This window comes from Mytilus galloprovincialis, chromosome 1 (assembly GCF_965363235.1).
Source record: "Mytilus galloprovincialis chromosome 1, xbMytGall1.hap1.1, whole genome shotgun sequence".
In the NCBI taxonomy this organism is placed as follows: domain Eukaryota; kingdom Metazoa; phylum Mollusca; class Bivalvia; order Mytilida; family Mytilidae; genus Mytilus; species Mytilus galloprovincialis.
The window spans coordinates 64,177,897-64,201,190 of record NC_134838.1 but is presented as its reverse complement, the minus strand read 5'-3'; the positions used below and the strand labels follow the sequence as shown (position 1 = coordinate 64,201,190).

The 23,294-nt window shown below is 32.6% G+C and overlaps 1 protein-coding gene across 1 annotated transcript; it reads left to right on the top strand.

Moving 5' to 3' along the window:
- The first annotated feature begins 13,001 nt into the window (after positions 1–13,001).
- LOC143081334 (baculoviral IAP repeat-containing protein 7-like) lies at positions 13,002–17,954 on the top strand. Its single transcript, XM_076257351.1, has 5 exons — positions 13,002–14,181; positions 14,871–15,058; positions 15,512–15,671; positions 17,189–17,359; positions 17,683–17,954. The coding sequence occupies exons 1-5, from the start codon at positions 13,005–13,007 to the stop codon at positions 17,880–17,882; spliced, it is 1,896 nt and encodes a 631-aa protein (XP_076113466.1). The 5' UTR covers positions 13,002–13,004; the 3' UTR covers positions 17,883–17,954.
- The last annotated feature ends 5,340 nt before the right edge of the window (positions 17,955–23,294 follow it).

Below are 23,294 nucleotides of genomic sequence, written 5' to 3'. Positions count from 1 at the left end.
TAAGTAGTATAATTATACCAATGTGTCTTAATGAGATTTTTAAGTATCATTATAGAAAGATGCACAATTTTATTACAATTTATTCTTTTGAAGTTGAGCATCTCTCTTGCATGTAGTTTGTGTAATTCTATACATTTTGGAACAAAAAATACTTTACAATTCTCACAAGAGAGGATCATTCAGTTTCCTCATTATCAGGATGAAATATTTAAAGTGCTGATTGATAACAAAAAAAACAACTCATTTCCAAAAACAGCAATAAAAGACTTGATTGCAATATCAATCAATATGAAAAAAAAATGGATGAAAAAAATTGATGATGTTACATGGACAATAATTATTATATATTCTGTAAACATGTTGTCTAGCACCTAAACAAAACCTGTATTTACTAACTGATTTAGATTAGTACGTGTACGACATAGTTATTTAAAAGTAATTTACGGTTAATTTGAATGTAAAATCGACTTTCACTTTCGCTTTGGAAATACTAAATAGTAAGTATTAGATCTAAAAAAAAAAGAGGCTTGTCTTCTTTCTAGCCACGGTCTCCTATATACCAGCACAATTTTGCGTTTAAAAGGATTTTAGGGTATATATTAAGGACTTTGGTTAAGGTGTATATATTGGAATTTGGATTTGTATGTTCCCTTTGCTATACTTTTATTAAGTAATTCATGTCCGAGTTGTGTAAAGTTTTATGTATTTATCTGGTTTACTCAAAATGCAACAATATGTTAATTTAAAATTTCAGGGTAAATGTTTTACTTGTCACAAGACTTATCGGTAATATTTTTACCATACATGTACATTAACTCTCAGAAATATTTGTCTCTATTGAAATGAAAATACTATTGTTGGCAATCAAGATTAAGTTAAAGTGGTTATGCTATATAATTGCTCTACTTACACCTTTACATGCAATACAAATATAAATATGAATATTAATTTTATACAACCGATAAATGTAAAATTATGAAATTTGATGTGATGACAAAATTCTTTCGTTTAATTCTTTGTAAGTGTTAAAGTTATTGCAGTTTTGTTTCTCCATATTGCATCCATGATTGTTTTAAACTATTGCATAATGTCGAAGTTTGGACCATTTAAATTTAATTTTGAACAATGGGTATTTCCATAACTATGTAAACAAGACAAAGGGGACACAGGAAGCATAATGGACTTTGTTTCAATTATGTTTCTTTGTGATATCATTGACAAGTCAATCATAGGTTATTACAAAAAGTGTTTGCATACAAAATAAAACCAATAGTTTCGTACACAAGCCTTCAAATGAAGCTAATAATACATTTTTCCAAAACCTAAATTTTAGAAAAGAAAAGACTTATACGTACAGCTATCTCCTGTTCAGTTTTAAAGTCAATTGTATTACTATGACTTTACAATTTAACAAGATACCCACATTTGATCGCAATGGATGCCAATGTTGATTAAAACAGGTATCCTCACATTGAATATTAAAAGTGCCTGACGTCCAGAAACATGCAGGTAAAAATGAAATATATTTAAAAAAAGACATAAATGACAAAAATATATAATAGCTCATATTCCAAAAAGACTAAGGGAAGGATACAAGACTGAAAACACATTCTATTTATATAATTCGTCTTAATAACATGTCAACAATGTACATGTTTCATCTGTAAATTTGAGAAAGTACAAAAAGTTCTTCCCTGGCCGTAATTCAAACTCATGCTACTGAGATATCGTGGCACAAATTTGCACACCATATAAGGATGTTTGCACACCATTTAAGGATATGTGCACATCATATACATTGTAAGGATATTTGCACATCATATATTGACAAGTGCACATCATATAATGACAAGTGCACATCATATAATGAAAATGGTCATAACAATAAAATTGAGAATGGAAATGGGGAATATGTCAAAGAGACAACAACCCGACCATAGAAAAAATAACAGCAGAAGGTCACTCACAGGTCTTCAATGTAGCGAGACATTCCCGCACCCGGAGCCGTCCTTCAGCTGGCCCCTAAACAAATATATACTAGTTCAGTGATAATGAACGCCATACTAATTTTCGAATTGTACACAAGAAACTAAAATTAAAAAGAATACAAGACTAACGAAGGCCAGAGGCTCCTGACTTGGGACAGGCGCAAAAATGCGGCGGGGTTAAACATGTTTATGAGATCTCAACCCTCCCCCTATACATGTACCTCTAGCCAATGTAGAGAAGTAAATGCATAACAATATGCACATTTAAAATTCAATTCAAGAGAAGTCCGAGTCTGATGTCAGAAGATGTAACCAAAGAAAATAAACAAAATGACAATAATACGTAAATAACAACAGACTACTAGCAGTTAACTGACATGCCAGCTCCAGACTTCAATTAAACTGATTGAAAGATTATAATTTCATCATATGAACATCAGGCACAAGACTGTCACAGTGTTGGCGTTCCGTAGTCCTAAGTGAGGGATAGCATACCGTGAAATTTTCTAATTTATGGTGACCGTCATAACCACAAATGATTCAAGCTACATATGTTAATGACATTCTAATTGAACCTTTCATGCTTTAAGCGGATTGCAAATACATAACCTTTTTGTCATCTTTATATACATTTTGTAAATACTTCATGCGACATTTTTTTTTTTTTAAATATGATTTAAAACAAATATTTGTTACATACCTATAATAATATATACACTCAGTTCTTGTTTAGTGAAAGTTAATTTACAAAAAGATCTGAACAGGAACTTTTCAATTGTCCGACTCGATTTCCATCTGTAGGTAAGAATGATCTTTTATTTGTACAACATTTTACGGTGAAAATATAACCGACCGTACAGGATCCGCGTTAATGATCAAGGTCGTAACCGTCCGCACTCCTCCCCAGTAGTAGGGGGGATATCTTACTCAGTATTCAATAAACCCTACTGTAAAGATTTGTTACTGGACGAAAAGTATCTAGACATTTCCCTACATGTATATCAATATGATGTGGTATGAATGCCACTAAAACAATTATCTACTAGAGACCAACTGACATAAATTCAAGCAAAGTAAATTCTGGTTGAGCTTTAAAACCAAAACAATTAAAAAGAAAAACCTACGGCCGGTTTTATAAGCAAACCATAAACGGAAAACCAATATGATGCACATCGATCACTCAGAGACTAACGCTAAATCGTTTAATAACAGCAACATACAAAATGCAGCGGGTTAAAAATAGTATGTTTCCAAGCGCGTCCAATACGTCTCTTAATAATTTTTTGAATTACTAGTATTACATGTAGATGACTCAAAAATATGTATGTACATGGATTTCAATGCTTTATTATTATTACTTTCATAATCAAAGTGAAGGAAACAACTAGAACATTACATTTTTAACACCTGCATGTATCGAAAAATATTGAAACTACATCATGTTCATAGTTTGATCAAGCTGTATTTGTTTTTGAAGGTAGTCATTATAATCATGATGTTGCTTATTTCGGCCTAAAAGCTCAAATAAATTACCTTTATTGATATTATATTCTCAGTAATGGCAATATATATTTTCTGCAACTTTTCACTTTATAATTTATTTCATGCAGTTTTGCGATAGAAATGTTCAAAGTTGTTGAAATTGGATTTATTATTTTAGCTGTTAAGGTGGTACCCAACACCTTGACTCAATTAATTTGGCTCGTTTAATTTTCATAGATTTTTGACAAAGTATTTACTTTGACCCTTTGACAAAAATATAAAAATTTCAAACAATTTGAACCAACCAATTTATCAGAAAAATTACACTTGTTATATAGCAGTTTATAGACCAGTTATTTCCTATAATGTAAAATTACGACAATAAACGTATATCTACATGTACGAACAAACTAGTAAATGTATCATGTCATATACATGTACCACAACAATTGAACTGGATACATGTACATGTATTAAGAAAGCCAATCTTTGAAACTCTACCAACCTTTTACTATTTCTTGCATGACTGAAAGACCAAACAACATTGTGACCTAAGCAAACTATACTAACATATACGTCCCATACTGTAGTATTAAATATACTATAGCCAAGTTTGAACTGATGCTGTTTCTAAGAACATGTATACATGAACGAGATTCTATTCGTTTTGCTGTTTCGCGGATTTATACCAGCACCTCTGCCATACTTTGAATCTATAGATCTATGTTAACAACAACAGGATAAAAGAAATAGTATATATATATTTACATAAACAAATAACAACTTGGAAAAACTGGGGACTTACAAGGGACTTTTTTACTTCTTTTCCAATTTTTTTTCTAATAAACATGTAATGTATCCATTTTCCAAGTTCCAGTTTCAATACAACCTTCATAAATGCTGAATTTGTAAAGATAGAGCAAAATTTATACTACAGCCCATACTGCGGCCAATGTATATTTGGTATATAAAGTTGCGCATTGACTGTTTTTAAAAGAATGGTGTAAAATACTATGTTTAATAAATATGAATTGTTTTCTGTGTTTGCTTTGACCAGTATTAAAAGTACATCTAGAAACTAAAGTCTTGGTGTACTCTTAGTTAGATTTTTCCTTATATGGAGGTTTTTGATTAAATACCATGAAAAGACCACAAAAAGACTTTTCAAAGGCTTTTTTAAGCAGTTTCATACCAAATAAAACAACAATTATGTTTCATTATACTAAATCTGTGTTTTAATTACTTGTAAATTTCACAAAATGTCATTGACAATCACTCTGCAGAAATTCCTGTTACCCCAACATCAGGATGGGTTCTTCGCCAAAACTAGACAGCCAGAACTGAAGTAGAAAAAAGTGCCAAATATGAAAAAATAAGATTAGGTATGACCAAACTTTACATTTGGGAGATTCAAGTAACAATTTAAAATATTTAAAAGCCATTATTTAACATAAAAATCCAATTACAAACATTTCAACACTTGTTTCATAGATGAAGGACATGTAATCATGAAAAGTTGTCTAGTATATTCTTTAAATAAAGAAACGCAATGCGTTATGTAAAAAAAAAATGAATACCTTCATGCGGTTAGATTATTCGAGTGTTAAAATACTAGAAAAGTGCTTATTTACCACTTGTTCTACAACTTAACATGGGGAACACAGCTAAAAAAAAAAACACTATGTCAAAGGGAGGTAATCCATTTTTTTCATATGATTTTATACATTATGAGGAGAAATATGTGCAAAATATGATGTAAATGGGGAGAATATTTATGCCTTTCATTGATATCATAACTCTCAAGTGTAATTTCTATTGTTTCTTTCAATCTGGACACAAAAACTGATTTTTACCATATACTCCATGCTTCTCTCACAGTACACTGTGTGCATCCTGGATAGCCGCAGTTAAAGATAGAAATTTGTGTAAAAAGCAACTTCAAAAGGTTCCAAAATCCTTCCATTACATTAACATTTACAGGAAATGAGTTTTGTGATTATTGTGTGGCCTTGGACAAGTACAGTGAAAAAGTGCATATTTTCCTATAGGGGTAAATTCAGTAAAAAATCTCCCATTGACTTTAATGCTAATCTATGTGTGGAAATAAATTTATACCTGATTTACCTTTAGAAATTAAAAACTTTCATATATCATTCATGAAAGTATAAATGTAGCCCTATCTTTTGCAACAATAAAAACATAGGGTCATGCGGCATTTTTGGGCATTCACATGGCCTTGTTTACAAACAATGTAGATTCGCACTGAATTCCTATACTGACCCCCATTACTTTTCAACCCTGTAGGGAAAAAAAATAGTACATTCAGAATTTTTTTTTTTTTTTTTTCAACTCTAGTTTTGATCCATCTACCATAAAATATTTATTACAAACATTATCTCAGTCATTTCAAAATAAAGTACAAATTCGGAATCTGAACTTTTCAAAAAAAAAGTTAAAATAAATGCAAATTAATTTAAAAAACTAATAGCATATTGATTTGTTAATATTTTTTTAAAATATGCAATCTTACCAACACCTGAGAAAATTTTATTTTAAAATTGTGTGCCAGCTTGTGTCAGATTTTGTCCATCCTGTTACTTTTTTTAACTGATAGCAAAAGTGATAATAGAAAAGAAAATATCCAATGAAAAGTGTGGCTCACATTTGCATAGCAGTGTTCATTTGAAATCACATTTACATATATCACTTTTGTAGATTACCCAAAAAAAAATCTGCAGATAGTCGGTACGTTCAGGAAAATCATCACATTTCTTATTTTTCAAACACTCTTAAAAAAATATTGTGGAGACAGTGGCATTGAAAATTTACTATTATGTCCCTTTTCAATTATACTAATTGGAAACTTAGTCAATAGATCAGTTATGTCGATTGTAAAAATTATTTCACACATTTTTTGGGGTAACAGGAACGAACAAAGGCAGTAACAGGGAGGACAACGTGGTAACAGTAGAGACACAACATAATTTGGGTCACGAAAATAAATAACAAAAACTGGATTTTGAATTTCATAGGGATACGAACGGGAGATATAAGTATCTAAACATTAGACACGAACCATTTATACGTGTATCAACCCTGTCCGGGTCAAAAAAAACAAAACAAAAACAAAAGAAAAATTGGTAATGGTGTTTTTTTCCCCCGCTAAGTATGAAGTAAGATTTGGTTGCCGCAAGTCGTAAAAATAAGTACATAAGATGACATGCCTTTCTGTGAACTACCGCTTTTAAGACCAAGTTCAGCATGTTGGTTCTTATTTATTTATCATATTCTCTTCCTGAATATGCCTTTAAGTGTCCACTGGAGGCTACCCAATCACCAGAACAACCACCCATCGTACCGTCTTAGAGAAGGTTGAAAATATAGGCGTAAAAAGCAAAAGTAATTTCATATGTTTAAAAACATGAGGACAATTTAAAGAACACAACAATACAACTGAACGAAAATTCAAATTATTTTTTCTTGTTGTCAATGATTCTGATATACATGTATCTAGTTTCTGACACATTTTAACACTGTAGACTTGTCATTCTTGGATTTTTGGATCATCTCCATAAGTTCACGAAGAGGTTCTGATTTTATTTGGATTCGGAATGATAGCCAATATTCTGGAAGTTGTAGCAGCGTCTCTCAATGATTTTGGCAAAGAAAAGCACGGAGGCGTCCAAAAAAAAAAGGGGGGGGGTATGTCATTATAAAAATTATAAAAATGAATAATACACACAGATTTGCCGCTGGTGTGCGTATTTATATTTGGAATGACAAATATATCAATGACCTGCAACTTTAAGAAGGCAATAAATCAATGGGTAGAAATTCTTATATCAATTAAAGCACGACCCATACGTACATGATGTGAACCTACTGTAGACTAAAATTGGTGTTCTAATATTTGTATCTCCTAATATCATCTCATTTAAGTATGATAGTGGTAGCTGTGAAATATCATATGTGACGGAGAAGGGATTTTCACATTGTTATTTTATGAATAGGACAGGGGAGTTCAAACCACAACCGGAGGTATAATATACCCACATTTATATGTTGTGCACCCCTCCCCCCCCCCTTTTTTTGAAAAAAAAGAAATTCTTTTGTGTCATGAGTGTTGCTGTCGTCTCGCAAGGTTTATATCTCTATTTGTCTGTAACGAGAAAGTATCATGTCACTAAGAAACCAGTACAAAAGTTGGCAAAATATGATAATGATAGTTTTACAACCCAAGCAGAACAAAATAACACATCAAGGAACAAAATGAACCAAATTAGGTTCAGGTACTAAAGAAAACACTTAAGTACAAATCGCAAAGGGTAAAGCATTCAAAGAGTATTGAAAAGAAACAATGCGTATTCTATATGGCACGCTTGAATAATAGCTGTACAGTAATATCGGCAACTGAATTCTAAATAATAGTTGCACAATTAATAATTTTGTCCATCCTGTTACCAGTCAAGGTAGCAGTTGACTTGTTCTAGAAATACCTCAATACAAATGTACATTTTATGAATTAATATACCGTACGGTAATAAATATGTGTAACAATTTATTTGCGATAATGTAAGAGGCATTTTGAGTTTTCTTACAAAGTATGTCTATCCTGTTACCATTTTTGTCCCTCCTGTTACCACGGTCTTTGTAACAGGAAGGACAGTAACAGGATGGAAAAATTAGTACATAACTTAAATTGGTTTTAAAATAGTCGCTCCCTAATAATTGATGTAGTGTTTTTATACTTCCGGCCCATGCCTAAGTTACGGTAACAAGCGTTTCATTAGTCTTATGCAATTAAAAATTATCTATCATCTGGTAACATTAAAGACATTATAAAAAGGTACGCATACATCAATACCTACCGATCTTTTGATTCTGATGACCAACATCTTTCCACATAAAAAATTTTACCATGTCGTTACGTCCTGTATCCACGCCTACGACGTCACCATAAAAAACCGCCGTTATTTGAGGGAGAAACTAGTTTTATTCCGTAAACAAATAAATAGTAACAGGAAGGACAAATATTGATGAACAGACATTCCAGTGACTGTGGAATAAAAGTTGTCATGATTTGAAACATGGAAAGTTATTTATTTTTAATTATGATGTTACTAAATGAAGAAAAATCATTCTGTTTACCTTTAAATGAAGTTTTATGTACAGATAATTTGAATGCAAATGCTATTTATAGAAAATGAACGCATGGAAATTGGCGAATTTTCATACTTCAACGAATATAAAAAAAATATGAAACTTTTTGCACACTAATATTTGCATGTACTATCTTGCACAATATGTGAACTCTTATGTTAAATTGAAAAAATATGTCAAACTTACAAATAAAACAGACAATAGACAATAACCGAAAAATGTACATTTTTTTGAAATGACTGATCTACCAATCAGAAGAGCACATGACTTCACTTTTAGACAGAAAGCTCTCCCCCAAATGGGCGGTCCCTGATGACGTATATTTATTTACTGAATTTACCCCTACAACTGTTTGACACTTTGGAAATTAAAATTGAGTTATCCCCCTTTTTATATATGTGTAGAATTTGTATCATAGTATAATATAACTAAATAAACATATGATTTATGCAAAATTTAAGATCAATTCAATATATACGTCAGCATAAGTAAAAGCAAATGAATAATTCATAAATCAGCATGGTAAAAATTTATACATAAGTATGGATAAATAATAAAAGAAAAAGAAATTCCATACGTCAGTATGGATAGTAAAAGGCAAGCAGACCATACGTAGGCATGGATAATAAAGCAATAATAAATTCCATACGTATTTACGGAACGTATTCAGACAAAGAATTTCCATACGTCAGTATGGATTGTGAAAGGTAGAGTAGACCATTTGTTAGCATGGGTAATAAAATACTGAGATAGACTAAGTTCACACGTCAGCATGAATATAAGACATGAAAAGACAAATCAATTAAAACCAAAACGACAGCATGGATAGTAAAAGACTAGAATAATCCATACGTCAGCATGGATAGTAAAATATAAGAGATCCATACGTCAGCATGGATAGTGAAAGCAGGTTGAAACCATACGTCAGCATGGATTGAAAAAAACATGAATTCCATACATTAGCATGAATATTTTAAAGAAACATAAGTTCCATACGTTAATATAGTTATCAAAGGTACCAGGATTATAATTTAGTAATAATATAAACAATACAAAAATGCTACTAAAATGATAAGAAATAATTATTATGTCCATAACAATTTACTATAATTAGAATCTATAAAAATGAATTGTCCCAAGAGGCACTGTCAACAAAGGCGATTGTAGGGGATGGCAGTGGGTGATGAAATTCTAGATATAAATTTTAAAGGAGTACTATGCTCTGCATGAAAGGAACAAAGAGGTTATTGAAATTTGAGACGTTTTGTACATTGTACCAAAGTGAGGCTGGAATGACCACGCAGATAAAATTCCTTAAAATAGGCACGATGAGATAATAACGGCTATAAACCATAATTATATACATAGTAGCCATTTATAGACCAGTTGTTTCTTATCATAAAATGACGACAATATACGGATATCTACATGTGGTTATATAGCAGTTTGACAAGCACTAGTTTTGATCATTGAGAGGCTTAAATTATTCCCTTAAGGCAGATTTTACAGAGTTATCTGACTGTAGTGTTAGATACCACCTTAAGATCATGTAAAGAGTTAATGAACTCGATGCAAAAAATAAAGTAAATGCTACATGCAGTAGTCCTTTGTTAATTTAGACATAGTTGTCATTTTGTATAGTTTCTTATGTTGCCCATTCTGACTCCGGACTCGGACTTCTTTTAAACTGAGTTTACTGTGCGTGTTGCTGTTTATTCTTGATTGGCTAGATGTGTAAGGGAAGGGTTGAGATCTCACCAATTATGTTTAGGCTCCGTGTTGAAACTACAAATTGTGACTTGGATGGAGAGTTGTCACATTGGCACTCATATACCACATCTTCTTATATCTATTAACCCATCTCATTTTTGTGGATTGTCCCAATTAAGTCAGGAGTCTCTGGCCTTTGTTTTTCCTGTATGTTGTTGTTCTTTTTCTTAGTTCATTTTTATATTTTTTTCTCAGTTTAATTTGACGACCATTTCGATGAACTAGTACAGATTTTTGTTTAAGAGCAAGTTTAAGCCTGCTCATTAAACTTTTAAAGCAACATAATCTTTTAAAGTCGATAAATTATTCGTTCCTTACAGAATATCACCATTTTGGCATTATACTGTTCATTAGATAATGTTTAATCAAAGAACACTTGATTTCTAAAAAAAAATGGAAAATGAAAACAAGGAATGTGTCAAAGAGACAACAAACTGACCAGTCTATGTTTCACAATATAGTTTTTTTCCTTTTAAATTAGTAGCTACAATTATCTGTGATGATCAATCGAATGATAAGCAGTATCTAATTACGAATCAATAATTATACTTCATGTAGCAGTGACACGTTTGCATTTTAAAAATAAAGTGGGGAAATACCTTAAAAAACTAATACACATTTAAGTCATATTGTACAAAACTAACGTGGCATTTAATCTACACTAAGGTAAGAACTGAAGCATACATTGTACGTGTTAAAAGGAAGTGGTCGTTTTTTCTTATACTGTGTACGTTAAATAAATTACATAAAATGTACGAAATCAGCAGTTAACAGTTTTAGAATAACTGATACAATAAATACTATATACAGTAGTATTTTAACACATTTATCTAAAAGTCTATTTTAACTTTTAATTAATACATCATATGGAATCTTTTAAGGGAACTGACTTACTTAATGAAAATAAAAACGTTAAGACATAATTCTTATAATGTCAATCAGTGACGAAGTACCCGACGCGAAAGTGACACACGAACATGTTTTATTCTACAATGGCTAGCTGTATAGTTGAGGGTTGCGATCTTAATACAAAACATTTCAACCCCTCTGCATTTTTGCACCAATCCAAAGTCCGGAAATTTGGCCTTTGATAATATTCTTGTATGGGTTTTTTTTTAATTTTGGTTCATCTATAGGAAATACACCACAAATTCATGGTCCCATTGCTTTCTATGTTAAATTCCTCCATTTCAAGCAGGCACACCTCTTTCATTTTAAATTCAAATAAAGTGGCAATCATTCATGTCAAAGCAACACTTTAATTATGGTTTCTTGTACTGAAAAAATCAACATACCTTTAATGGCATATAAGAAAGAACTGGTTCCCGGAATTTCGGTTGACAAATGTACCAAAACAGGTACTTCAAATCTGCTAAACAGACAAAATGTACCCTCTTTTTAAAATTTGGTGCAGTGTTTTTATTATTCAAAATTATCAGTCCAATTGTGTTCTACAATGATCACCAGTCCTTCAGCTTTCATTTGATGCCAAAAATACCTAAATATTTTACATATTTTGAAAGTTACATTCATGCGTAGGGACTATTTTTTGTTAAATATGTAATACTTTCTGGTATGTGCTTTCTAGCCGGGCCCGAATTAGTGGTGTTACACCTATAACAGAACAAAACTTGTTATATTGACTTGAGCATTACTTTATTTCATTGTATGATCTATTACAAGCAATAAAAAACGTATACAGCTGTAGTCCAAATACTATTTTACTAATTTTAAGCTCAATTGGACTGGTAGTAATATATATATAGGTGTAATACCACCATTGATTTTACCCTATTAGTCTTTGTTAAATTTGCACTTTTCAAAAAAATGTGCAGAATTTATCCTTGTTTCAAATAAAGAAATACTTGGCATGAGTAAAGTTTTATCCTGTCCAGTTCTATAGAAGAAAATTCACATAACATTTCATTGCATATAAGAAAATAACCATCATTGGAAGTTAACCAATCAAATTTCTACCCTTATTTTATCTGTGTACAAGGTTTAGTCACCATGTAACCTCAAGATTACAAAATTTTCTCTAGAAATCCCATATAAAAAATAATGGTGTTTTGAAATACCCAAGACATATATTTATGACACAGAAATGGTTTTACTGCAATCAAATGTAGGATTAATTACTTACAACTGTCAAATTCAAGGGAATATTTTTTTTGACCTACTTTCGTATACAACCGGATGTGACGTACCATGATTTGGTGGTATTAAACCTAAAGAAGACATTTTTGTTCAATAAACTGAATGTAACTTTTTCCCTTTGTAATACTGGTTATTTCAAGCATTTCTTTTAAGTTTTGTCATAATCAGTTCAATGGTTTGAGAAAAATCTAGTATAATGAAAGACGACATCTACAGCGATTCGAGCAAAATTTCTTCGACAAATCCAAACCAAGCCGCATCAAGATAGAATAGAGTGTGGACCAATAAATGATCAAATATCTATCTTATCTGCCTACAAACAGTTGAATATGATAAACAAGATGATTTAAGGAAGATAAATACCACTAATGGACCTTTTTGTTTTCCTTATAAGGTCTCTTTTAGTCAATTTATACCTCTCAATATTATGTCTATTTCAGTATCAAAATGGCTGTTCCTATTAATTGGGATGATGTATGTAAACGAAAGAAAATAGTAATTGTAAAACAGAAAGGATGTGATGTGCAAACTAGAAATGAACTTTCACCAAAATGGACGGACATGCATTTTATCTCCAAAACTGATATCGGACAAAGAAAATTATCTTTTTCCCCTATCCTGATATTGTTGTTTATTTTTTTCCTGCTTAAACTCGTAACTGAATCTTTTAAAGCACGCACTATTAAGGTGAAATTTAAAACCGTAGAAAAAACTAGAAAGAATGCACAGGATATACTCCATGTAAAATCAGAATGGATATTTGACAATTTGATTAAACCGTGGAGCTATGTTCCTTGTTATGGATACATGTACCAAGCCTATCCGTTTCTTCCAGAAGAAACCAGTTTATACTGTCAAAATGATAGACAATTACAAGCATTTACAACTATGCAATTTGAAGGTGCAAGATTTGCTACTTTTGCTACATTCCCACATATTCCCGGAATTTTCGCAACTAGATTGGCAGAGGCAGGTTTTTATTATGCTGGAAGAGGAAATGAAGTAGTATGCTTTATCTGCGGTGTTAGATACAGCAGTTGGACACGCAATGAATCAGCATTCGAAATTCACAAACGTATATCCCCAAATTGCCCTTTCATATCAGATGAAAGAAGGAAACATAATGAAGGAAATCAGAATATTGGTGGAAGTGTGGATAGTAAGATACAAGAGGAGAACATTTATCAAAATGCGTGTGCCGAAATAAGGTCTGGAAATTCCTCCTCGCCGTTAGATAAAACACAACGTGACCAAAACTATAATGATTTTGCTTCCGGACCTTCTCATGTTAGTAAGCCTTCGGATAGCAGACCAATTGCAGAAACTGTTGCTTCTCGTGGAATTGCAACGAACAATATTCAAAACATGGTTTCAACTTCCAAAAGAGAACAACAAACTAAAAAATCAGATGCAACCACAACCGGAAATCAGTTGAAAGAATCAACTTCATTGCTGATGGAAAGAACAGCATCTTCAGAACTGCTAGAGATAGGAGTGTGTCTTGAAAAAGCCAAATATTCAAAATACTCCATTCGATCAAAACGGCTAGATTCATTTAATCATTGGCCGAGTTACCTCACACAGACTCCTGAAGACATGGCTACAGCAGGTTTCTTTTTCACTGGTAAACATATAAGTACTTATATATTGGATCATCATGATATTATAAGATTAAGCAAAGAATAGTTCATGTTATTATAAAATTAAGCAAAGACTAGTTCATGTATACTACTTGTATAATATAATGCAAATAAATGAGAGCGAATTCATTCATACAAAGTAATAAGCCTAAAATCTTATATTCTCAAAAGAGTATAACCTCATAAATGTTTAATATCTTTAAGAATATGACAAATACTAGAACGTGTGGAAAAAACGTAGCAAAATTGCCCTTCGAATTGTACATTATACTCTGCTTTTCTTTTTGATGAAACATACAAAAGCATGAAGTTGTTCTGTTCGTCTTTTAGTGGGGCGGCTTACAGATGAAGTACCGAAAGGACAAGTTACGATAAGGCCCGTTTTTGGCCCCCCTATTTTTCTCGTTTCAGAATTTGAAAAATGAGAAAATAGGGGGTCCAAAAATAGGCCTTATCGTACCTTGTCCTTTGAAAAGCATAGGATACGTTCTCAATGGGGTAACCAACATATTTTTTTTTTCACAGCGGCCATCTTGAATTTTAGTTCAATAATTTTGCTCAATAGTGGAACTTGATAACCGATACACACCTTTTTAAACGTGATATAGGTAATGAAAACTATTTGAATTAACACAAAATGATATGGAAATACTTGATTCGATGTCTATTTTAGGCATTGAGGATCACTGTCGTTGCTTTTTCTGTGGCGGTGGCTTACGAAATTGGGAGCCAGGTGATCAGCCTTGGGTAGAGCATGCTCGCTGGTACCAGAACTGTGTTTTTGTGAGAGAGAGTAAAGGAGAGAAGTTTATAGACGAGGTGCAATCAAACGAATATCAGCCAATACTACAAGAATCAGAGGTATTGGCATAAAGCATTCCATTCAACTTCGTACTTTAATATTTTTTTTATTTTTATTTTTTTTTTAACTTTTTTTAAATTCGAGCGTCACTGATGCATGTGATGAGTCTTTTGTAAACGAAACGCACGTCTGGCGCAAATACAAGATTTCAATACTATTATCTATAATGAGTTTAATTTTCGTCATACTATTGAATCAGATTTCTTTAAAATGTAGTGATTGAAAGAGTATCAAATAGATAGAAGATGGAATTCTGCAAACCGCCTCGGTTAATTTTTTATAGCGCTCTGTAACGAAGCGAGGGAAATTGGGGTTTTCCTATTTATTTTCTGCAAGTTATCAAGTACGTACTCTTGTTTTGTCTCAGACAATTACGATAATAAATCACTGTCTTTCAGCAATCACACCATACAACATAAACAATATAAATACATTAATCTTTGATTTTTCAGAATTTATGCAGTAGGCGATTTGATTTAACAACGACAGACAAAAAGCAAGTTACAAATGATTTCAGAACTCATCCAGCTGTGTTGTCTGTGAAAGAGTTTGGATACAGTGAAAGTGTGATAAAGAAAGCATTTGATTTACTTCAGGCAGAAGGAACGAAAGGTTTTTACATCACGTTTAAAAATACAATTGAAAATGAACTTCCTGGTTACAGATAAGCGCAACGGAATGAATCTATTCTTTCTAACGGCTAAATAAAACAAACATATTATATTATCTGAAATGGATCTAAATATTTTGTTGACAAATAGAAAATAATTTAATTCATGCATGATTTAAAGAAGTTGTCCGAAGTAAAGTATAAGCTATAAATATAAAACGTAGATGTGGTATGATTTCCATGAAACAACTCTCCAAAAGATATCAAATGCCACAGAAATTAACATCTTTAGGTGAAACTACGGCCTCTAATAATAATCAATGCCCATTATATCGCATAGTCATTTATAAAAAGCCCCAAAATGACAAATGTAAAACAGTTCAAACGAGAAAACTAATACCCTAATATATATAGTTTACAACACGTTCAATAAACTTAACCTCTGAACACACATTTTAATCTTGTAAATTAGTTTCTACTAAAAAAACACGTCATGCCATTTTTTTTTATTGTTGTTTGAACTTGAAATAAAATCTCACTTAAAAGGCCTTTTTACGAATCTCAAAATGTATATAAATTGTTTACCTTCGGGATGAAAGAAAAATAAACTATGGGATTGTTTTTAAATTGATGATAGAGCTGTTATATCACCTTTGAATTTATAATATCAGGTTAATCTATGGTTTGTAAGTCTTTTGAGTTATTCAACATAAAAAGGAAAGCTGTAAGGCCAATTTCCCCGATGATTGTTTTAGTCACACATCAAAATCTGAACGTGTTTTTATGTCCCACTTTGCGGCATTATGTTTTTTTCCGTCTATGCGTCTGTTTGTTCGTTCGTTCGTTCGCCCGCTCGTCTGTCCGTCCGTCTGACTAGCTTTAGGTTAAAGTTTTAAGTCATGGTAGTTTTGATGAAGTTGAAATCCAATCAACTTGAAACTTAGTACATATGTTCCGTATGATACGATCAATGTCCGCGGTCCACTTAACATACTAGCAAATAATAGTGCAAGTGGGGCATTCGTGCACTATGGACACATTCTTGTTTATTTGAATATATTAAGATATCTTTTAAATATCTTAAATGTTTAAAAATATATCTTTATCATTTACTTTATTTCAACTATTGGACATATTTCAAAGTAATCAAAATGTGATTCAGTACTACCTGTTGCTCTTAAAAGAATGTTGCTACAAGATCTCAAATTGAACTCGGAAAAACAAGAAATATCTCAGGAAAAAAAGCCCTCAAAAGGATTATTTGCAAAATGTCAAGAATATTCTTCTTTCATATTTTTAGATAATGGCTTTAAATGGCAATTTAAAGCTGTCTCAAGGCATTTATGACTGAGCTGTTTATTAAGAAATAAGGAATAAGGGTGTTAAAATCTGTTGGTACTTGCATGGAGCTACTATGACAAAACGAATGATTGAAAAACATTTTGAAATTGGTCAAATTAAGTGTGAACATCAAGAGCAGGTTAAATCAAACCTGCAACTTAATTATATTCATTTTTAGTTATTACTGGTACCACTTTACTTGATGCCATATTCAAGATGGAGGATAATACAACCAATCATGAGTCTAATAGCACCATACAGACTGAACATGTAGAACAATCAGAACTAAGTAGTCATGCGAAAGCCCTGATAGAGAAATCAGAAACCACACTTGACCCAGAACTTGAATGTAAATACATATTATCAAGTGTTAAGTATATACAACTTTCTTCGTTTGTGGTATGTAAACAGAAAATAGTTATAGCTTTATCTAATCATATATAAAATGCCATGATCTTAGACTGTAGGACTCCAACAGTTGATATCAATATCAATAATAGCTTATAGCTGTATGATAAGCAATATGTAATAATAATTTTTTTTTTACATTTGCATATAAGTGAAAGAACCAGGCCACGCTTCACGAGAAAAATTATAAGGTTAACTTTGAGTAAAAAGTACAATTCACAATAAAATTAGATTTTTAAAGCTACTTCTTATATTGTTTTCCAGTATCAATCAGAAGTCTGGAGGAAGAAAATCAAAATCTGAAAGATCAACAGACCTGTAAAATATGCCTTGACGAACCAATTGCTATTGTTTTTCTTCCATGTGGACATATGACGTCTTGTACAAACTGTGCTCCAGCTCTACGAAGATGTCCTATATGTCGGGTTTTTATTAAGGGAACTGTAAAAGCTATAATGTGTTGAGATATAAAGTAATAATTAGGAAAGGATAATCGATATGTGATGAAACTGTCAATAATAAAGGTAACCGTAGTATACCGCTGTTAAAAAGTCAAAACAAATCCGGGTCACAATCTAACACCGTGAAAAACACATCAACCATAGGAGGAAAACAACAGGACCACAGAAACATTGAAGTGAACTAAAACGAACGCCAACATACATAGAAACGAACTATTTGATAAAAACTGCCATATTCCTGATTTGGTACAGGAGATTTGAAGAAATAAATTGTGAAATGGATCTGGTGTTATTTATAGCCAAACCTCCCTCTTATATGGCAATGTTAGAATATATTGCTAAAATGACAACAGGAATACAGCACGAACAAACGCAATGACACTCAGCACAGACAAACGCACGAATAAATAATAAAACAAATAGTTACAACGTGAAAACCGTAGTATAGCAAATTTTTGGTATTGTGAATTTGTGTCTCCAGTACCAGCTGTAAATCAGAATCTTTTGAGGTAGTGCCATATTTCTTAAAATCCAACGCTTTATGTAAAGCGAGTGCCATACATTTCGCCAGTTACAGAGTCATTGCAACAACTGTTTTAAGGGTCTTAAGAAGTTTTACTGTGCGTATTGTTATGTGTTTCTAAATTCTGCATTGGCTAGAGTTATAGGGGAGGGTTGAGATCTCACAAAACATTTTTCACCCCGCCGCATTTTCGCGGCTGTCTCAAGATAGGACTCACTGACCTTTGTTAGTCTTGTATGTTTTTTTTTATTTTAGTTCATTTATATGTTTTGATGAAGTCCATTTTCACTGAATTATATGACAATTCTACAGAGGAGGCATGCTGTCAAAAACAGTTTTATAAATGATATTAATAATCTGTATTTTTTTTCAATGCTACAGGTTTGTATTGTTTAATGTCTGTCGTTTGGTCATTAGAAGTGTCTGTTTGTTTGTTTTGTTTTGTTTTGTTTTGTTTTGTTTTGTTTTGGTTTTGTTTTTGGTTTGTTTATTTAGTAACAATCCTACTGTTTGGATTTTAAACTAATAAAATTCTTATTCTGAACTAGTACACAATTTCATTCAGGGGTCAACTGAAAACTGCCTCCGGGTGCAGGATTTGTCTCTTTTACTTATTCCATATTTTCATTCTCAATTACATTTTAAAGGGCTGTTTCAAGGCAAAACAAGTACTTCATTTAATACAGTAGATACCATATACTTTCTGTATCACTCCGTATTCCCACCCTTCGCCCCTCGCCCTTCGCCCTGGTCCTGTCTACTGTGTTATATCATTTGTTTTCGTTGTGTATATGCATAACATAACGGGACATTGATCCCAAAATTTGTCGAAGTAGTAAAATTGTTGAACGATTACGTTTACTTCATTGAGCAGTAGGGTACCATCAGCTAGAATTTCTTTACTACAGCAACATCAAGTGTGGTATCGCAATGTCAAAGCTATAAAGCAATTGACATCAATTGGTTTATAGTTAAATGAATCCTACTTTTCGAGGACATATAAATCTGTAGATGATTTAGAGAGATTTCGTTTTACTGTTAGGAGAATCGTCTCCCCAATATATAGTCATCTCACTAACACTTTTGCATAAGATTTAATATTTTGTTGAATACCATGGCTTACATCTAAATATATGAGACATGTACGAAAATGACCATATGCTTACAATTTTGCCTGTGTACTATTGTATCCAAAACTGACATTTTGAATCCTTAACGCAAAATAACAAGATAAATTCACCTATGCAAAGACGCATATTTGGCAGACAAGTGGTCTGGATAATAACTCGTATCAAGGATATCATTTTGATATATTGTTATTACCTTTTAATATTCAAAATCATGGGTTAAACTGTTGCCTTGCTATTCCTACTTTTTTGAAAATCATGAAACAATACCTGGACTGGACGTATATAAGATCAAATCTTAGAAGACACATATAACCAATAAAACAGTATATGAATAACAGATAGCTGAGAGACTGATAGAGCAGATTGTTACCCGGAGAAAACATTGTCAATAGCGGCGAAGTCAAACAATAGAAACTAAGCCAAAAACGTAGAACATATGCATTGTGTTTATAACTTGCTATAAATTAAATTCCTTGTCCTTAAATTGTCGATTTTGATTGGTATGAACGAGAGGTGACATTAGATAAAAAATATCTCCCGCTCAGCCATGGGATAGAGTAAATTATCTCCCTTATATTAGCCAATCAAAATATGGCATTTTAAGGTGAAGTGTGATAAAATATTGAATCCTGCCTGACCTAAAATTTAGAAAAATAGAAACACAACTTATTTCAGGTAAAAGGGATTTTTTGTTGGTAACAAAGCTCTAATTCAATTTACTGGAATCTCATTGACTCATAGTTGTCATCACATGTCTCATTTTATTAACCTCTTGATTCCGAAAGATTGCGGTTGATTGGAGTTAGACATGCATTTTAAAATTCTTTTGATATTGGAGATGTCTTATTTCTAAATTTTGCATTTCACCTTCATATGGTAATACATGTAAAAGACAATGTTATGTTAGGAAAGCTGAGAAATTTATAAAACGATTGACAAAGGACAAACAAATTAAAGGTTATATAAATATTTACTAACTTATTCCACGAAGTTCATGCGAAATACAATAAATCGATATACCAATTGATATTTTGAACTTCCTTATTAGCGAACTATGCAATAAATATATATTCTATATTAGTTTACACTTTATATATCATATATTATATAGGGTGTTCCTGGTTGATTTTTTTTTATCTAAAATAAAAATATATGTACATGTACTTCCCCTTTGACTTATTTCGTCCTCGATGTGTGATTTGTAATTGACATTTTAAAACAAGTATAAGTATATTATCTTATTGAGCTGGCATGTCAGTTAACTGCTAGTAGTCTGTTGTTATTTATGTATTATTGTCATTTTATTTATTTTCTTTTGTTACATCTTTTGACATCGGACTTGGACTTCTCTTGAACTGAATTTTCATGTGCGTATGTTATGCGTTTACTTTTCTACATTGGCTAGAGGTATAGGGGGAGGGTTGAGATCTCATGACAAGTTTAACCCCGCCGCAATTTTGCGCCTGTCCCAAGTCAGGAGCCTCTGGCCTTTGTTCGTCTTGTATGATTTTCAATTTTAAGTTTTTTGTGTATAATTCGGAGTTTAGTATGCCGTCCATTATCACTGTACTAGTATACATATTTTTAGGGGCCAGCTGAAGAACACCTACGGGTGCAGGAATTCTCGCTACATTGAAGACCCATTGGTGGCCTTCGGTTGTTGTCTGCTCTATGGTCGCTTTGACACATTCCACATTTCCTTTCTCAATTTTATCACATTGATTTCAATAAAGCCTCGGTCACACCTTACTGGATAAACGAACGGACTCCTAACAGATGAAAATAAAGTTGTCCGTTGACAAAATTATTATCCGTTGGAGTCCGTTGATGTATTGACCAAATTAAACGGACGCGTAACGAATGCATAACGGACACACTACGGATATGCAACGTACGAGAAACGGAAACGTAACGGACGCAACGGATGTCGAACGTACATCGAACGGACTAGTACCGCATAAAACGGACACCTAACGGAAGCGTACCGGAAAAAACGGATGAACAAGATATACGGAAAAATTAAAAGCGACAATAATAATACATGTAAATCGCATAAATATTCCAAATGTTTCTGTGTAACTGGTTTTGGTTTGTTCTTAGAAACGACACCAAAGGGCAGTGTATAAGAGCTGCCCGATTGTGAAAACGCGTGCCCATAGGCCCCTTACTCTAAGATCGATGAATGCATGAACCTTAAAGAAATCTGACATACCAACAATTGGCTTTTTTGACGCGAAATTTTCAATTGGCATTTATCCGTTTAAGATCCGTTCATCATCCGTTTTATCCCTTATACGTCCAGTAGAAGTCCGTTTCGCATTCGTTCAAAATCCGTTTTATCCGTTAAACGTCCGGTAGAATTCAGTTGGTAAGTTTATCTGCCCGACCTCTAACTGATGTATAACGGACACGTAACGGATACAACACGGAAACGAAACGGACGAGTACCGTACAAAACGGACGCCTACCGGACATTCAACGGACAGTTCATCCGTTGGACGTCCGTTCAAAGTTTTGAACATGCTCAAAATTTCCCACCGGACAGAACGGACGTCGACGGATAAAACGTACATGAACGGATTGACAAAAAATTATCTGTTAGGCATCCGTTCGACGAGCTATCCGTTAAGGTGTGACCGAGGCTTAACATTTAAGTTATCTCCTTAATAAACGCATTGCTTTGACTCATTATTCATGTCTTGCATGCTCATATTGATAATGTTGCATTCGACAGGTATGTTTGTTAATAAAAATTACAAAGTGAAAGCCATTTAAAATTTCGTCATTTGTATACTACTATTGACACATATTATATCTAATGAACCGGATATGTTCTTTTATCTTACCTCCTATACATTTCTAGGAATATGATTGGTTAAAAGCGTCCTCGTGGAAACCGTGTATATTCAATATTAGGTTAGTTGGGAGGCGGGGCTTATTCCATACACGGTTAGTAGTGTAGTTACGTCCCTTTATATTCCATATAAGGTAATAAGGAGGCGGGTCTTATTTGATACACGGTTAGTAGTGGTGTTACGTCCCTTTAGAAAAACAAAACAGTACTGAGAAAAAATCTTAAAGGTTTCAACAGACGAAGAAAGTGATGATAAAGTGAAATAAATTCAGAAAACACATTTAATTCTAACAAGTTGTCATTGTTGGCATCATGTTAATGCTACATTGTAACTGTATTGAAGACTTGCTCATTTTGATAGGGCACTAGTCTAAATTTTACACGTTAAGATAGTCGGTAAGATAAATTCGTTACATAGTGTGCTAGTGACGTAATACGGTATATATGGGGTCAGTAAATTCCATATGGGGATTCGAGCTTCGCTCTCACCCAATATGGAATTTACTGACTCCATATATACCGTATTAGATCACTAGCACACTATGTAACTAATAATATCTGACTATTAATTAACAAAAGAATCACTAATTTATCAATTATCAAGTTATCAAGTTTACCAAATGGCATCCCTGTCGCGGAATAGAGGAATGACAAGGTATATGATTAGCTATGGGAAACCTAAGAAATCATTTGATCAAACACAATAAATAGGTATAAACTGGCTTTATATTATACAAAATTCTACGAAAGCATTAATATAATCTGATATTAGGGGCATAGGATTTGCGGATAGACATAATTGGTACCTAAGATGAAACCATTGTTCGTGATTTGCATAGGGAAACACAAAGACCACGAATCGAAAATATTAATGTAGGAACAACTCAACTGGCTTTATGAAGAAGATT

Coding starts and splice junctions, on each gene's coding strand:
- LOC143081334 (XM_076257351.1), top strand. CDS start 13,005: ATGGCTGTTCCTATTAATTGGGATGATGTATGTAAACGAAAGAAAATA. Junction 14,182..14,870: donor AGCAGGTTTCTTTTTCACTG/GTAAACATATAA, acceptor TGTCTATTTTAG/GCATTGAGGATCACTGTCGT. Junction 17,360..17,682: donor ACTTGACCCAGAACTTGAAT/GTAAATACATAT, acceptor ATTGTTTTCCAG/TATCAATCAGAAGTCTGGAG.